Source organism: Nicotiana tabacum, chromosome 17, assembly GCF_000715075.1.
Source record: "Nicotiana tabacum cultivar K326 chromosome 17, ASM71507v2, whole genome shotgun sequence".
NCBI classification, from domain to species: Eukaryota; Viridiplantae; Streptophyta; class Magnoliopsida; order Solanales; family Solanaceae; genus Nicotiana; species Nicotiana tabacum.
Window position 1 is genome coordinate 38,123,479 of NC_134096.1, and position 2,916 is coordinate 38,126,394.

At 37.8% G+C, this 2,916-nt stretch overlaps 1 protein-coding gene across 1 annotated transcript; it reads right to left on the reverse strand.

Annotated features, from left to right (window-relative positions):
- Positions 1-310: 310 nt before the first annotated feature.
- LOC142171787 (uncharacterized) lies at positions 311-1,088 on the reverse strand. The gene is made up of 2 exons (XM_075235491.1): positions 907-1,088; positions 311-812 (listed from the first exon to the last, which is right to left on the reverse strand). Exons 1-2 carry the CDS (start codon positions 1,086-1,088, stop codon positions 311-313), a joined length of 684 nt encoding a protein of 227 aa, XP_075091592.1.
- Between the last annotated feature and the right edge of the window lie 1,828 nt (positions 1,089-2,916).

Sequence of the window (2,916 nt, forward strand, 5' to 3'; positions counted from 1 at the left end):
ACCGACCAACTTTGGTCGGTATTTTGGAATAATTTATTTTTTTTATTAAAAACCGACCAACGTTGGTCGGTTTTTCTGGGATTAATTTTGGCATTGCCATGGCATATTGATAATTTTGCAACATGTAACTTGCACCCCCTGTAAATCTGAAAGAAAGTATAACTCTTTGTCCTTGAGAAGGGGGTTCTATGTCTCCATGTAAAACAGTATCTTGTAACCCCTTATAAAAGTGTGCTCTCAACTATTTTTGATGAAGCCTAATGAACCTTAATCGAGAAGATTCCATCATTATATAACCATCTACCAAGAATTAATGAAATAATCTTCTAGCTGACATAATTGTTGGAACTTCATCCTTCCTTTCTTGAATTTTGTATGATAAGTACTCACGCGTGCTAACGCATTTCCTTCCATCGGTCAAATCATCAATATCATTTAAAGGAATATCTTCTCGATATCCGTCTTCACCATATGAAAATAGTAATGGATATTTCAAACCTAAGTATGCTGCATTTAATTCATTTATCCTTTGTAGTTGTCTAGATTGGCTTTCAACTATGATATCTCCAGACCTTATTTGTTCAAAATCTCCAACGATCAAAGCAGCTACCTCTGAAACTGTTGGTAAATTGTATCTTCTTCCCTCAGAGCCTCTTTTCCCTATTAATCTAAGTCTAACATTTGAGGTTCGATCTACTTGAAATTGATCTCTTACCATTCTAAATGACTTTGCAAGAACGTTGTTGTCATCAAGCATTTGCTTCAAGTCATTCATAATTTCAGCATGAAGTTCATTGTTCATTTCACCACGACTGTAAGAATAAAATATTGAATTCAACTAACAATGTATGTCTTATAAAAAATATAATTTTAAAATATTTTTAGTAAGCAATTGTCTATGCCAACCTGATAGCATGAATTCTATTTTCCACCTCATTTTCTGTATCATAGATATACAATTGTGCAAATTTTGGAGAAGATCCCTCTGGAGGCAATAAGCTTCCAATCTGATAATAATTTTGCCCAGACAATCTGAATGTTCTGAGTCCCTTTGTTTTGTTGACAGAGATATCAACCTTTCCTCCCATTGATGTAAATGAAAATATAGAATTATATGTTCGAATATTCTCTCTGAAATATTTGTTTTTTGCACCTTCATGAAATTAGATTTGGTTAAAACTGTTTTTTATTTATTTTTAAGCTTCTTGTCAAATCTTTCCTCGAACCAGAAATATGCCCCACAATATTCACATTCATAATTGGCATCTCCTATATCCCTGGTTTTATCAGAGTAAAATTGTCACGACACAAAACCTAACCCGTCGTGATGGTGCCTATCGTGATACTAGGAAAACCGACACTTTTCTAAAACACATCGATATTTCATTTAAAAGATAAGTCAAAGCTTTACTTTACTAGAATCTTCATTAAAGAGTTCAAACAAAAATAAAAATAAAATACGGAAAAAATAGCCCGACATCGGGGTGTCACTAAGTCATGAGCAACTACTACAAACTCTCTGATAACATCAAGACTAGCATAGACCGAAAAAAAAGACCAATACAACTAAGGGGAAGATAAGGAAAGAGAAAAACAGGGCTGCGATCGCCAGGCAGCTACCTTGCTATATCCGATGATCCGCTACTGAATATATCAACAACCACTATCGTGGCCAGAAATGCCTGAATTTGCACACAAGGTGCAGGGAGTAACGTGAGTACACCAACTCAGTAAGTAACAACAGTAAATAAAGGCTGAGAAGTAGTGACAAGCTAGATGCAAGTATAGTTCATATCACAAATATTCCGTAAAGTACATCATGCTTTAATAACCAATGTTTAAGTCAAATCAGCTTCTTTAAATCCGGTTCAGGTAAAAACCAATAAAATTATCTTTCAACAGTTTTCAAACAAGGACTCAAAGCATCTATGAGCACACAAGATGAAATCATATACCGTACCTCGGGCAAAACATCACTCAGTCCTCCCAATCACTCCAACCTCACAATCACTCATGCCTCCTAATTGCTCATGCCTCCCAACCACTCAGCACTCGGCACTCGCACTCAGTAGGTACCTGCGCTCACTGGGGTGTGTACAGACTCCGGAGGGACTCCTTCAGCCCAAGCGCTATATCAATGCCCATCATGGCAGAATCAATAAAACATGTTGCGGCGTGCAACCCGATCCCATAAATGTCCTCACAATCAGGTCCTCGGCCTCACTCAGCCATAATCTCTCCAGTCTCTCAGGCTCTTAGAAAAAATAAGTGATTGGCCCAAACAAAATTGGTATGATTCATTAAATAAAGTAACAGAGACTGAGCTATGATGTAAAAATATATGAACATGACTGAGTACAGATTATCAACCAAAATCAGTGAGAGGACAGCAAGAAAAGACCTCCAAGGGTCCAAACAATACTGGCATAAGGCCTAGACATGGCATCTAACATGATTTACTGTAAATCTTTCTAAAAAAATACATAAGAAGCTTAAAGCTACGACAGTATATTCAAATTTACAATCGCTACGGGACGGACCAAGTCACAATCTCCAACGGTACACGCCCACATGCTCGTCACCTAGCATGTGCGTCACCTCCAAGTAGTCACATGACACAAATATTCGGGGTTCCATACCCTCAGGACTAGATTTACAACCATTACTTACCTCAATCCGAGCAAATCTCTACTCTGCAATGTCCTTGCCTCTCAAATCGGCCTCCGAGAGTCCCGAATCTAGCCACAAGAAGTACAATACCATTAATATATGCTAAAGGAAACAATTCCACAAGGAAACTACTAAATTAGACTCAAAACCCAAAATTGGCTCAAACCCGGCCCCCGGCCTCACGTCTCGAAATCCGACAAAAGTCACAAAACCCGAAATTCCATTCACTCACGAGTCTAACCATAC

Coding starts and splice junctions, on each gene's coding strand:
- LOC142171787 (XM_075235491.1), bottom strand. CDS start 1,088: ATGGGAGGAAAGGTTGATATCTCTGTCAACAAAACAAAGGGACTCAGA. Junction 813..906: donor AATAGAATTCATGCTATCAG/GTTGGCATAGAC, acceptor TTATTCTTACAG/TCGTGGTGAAATGAACAATG.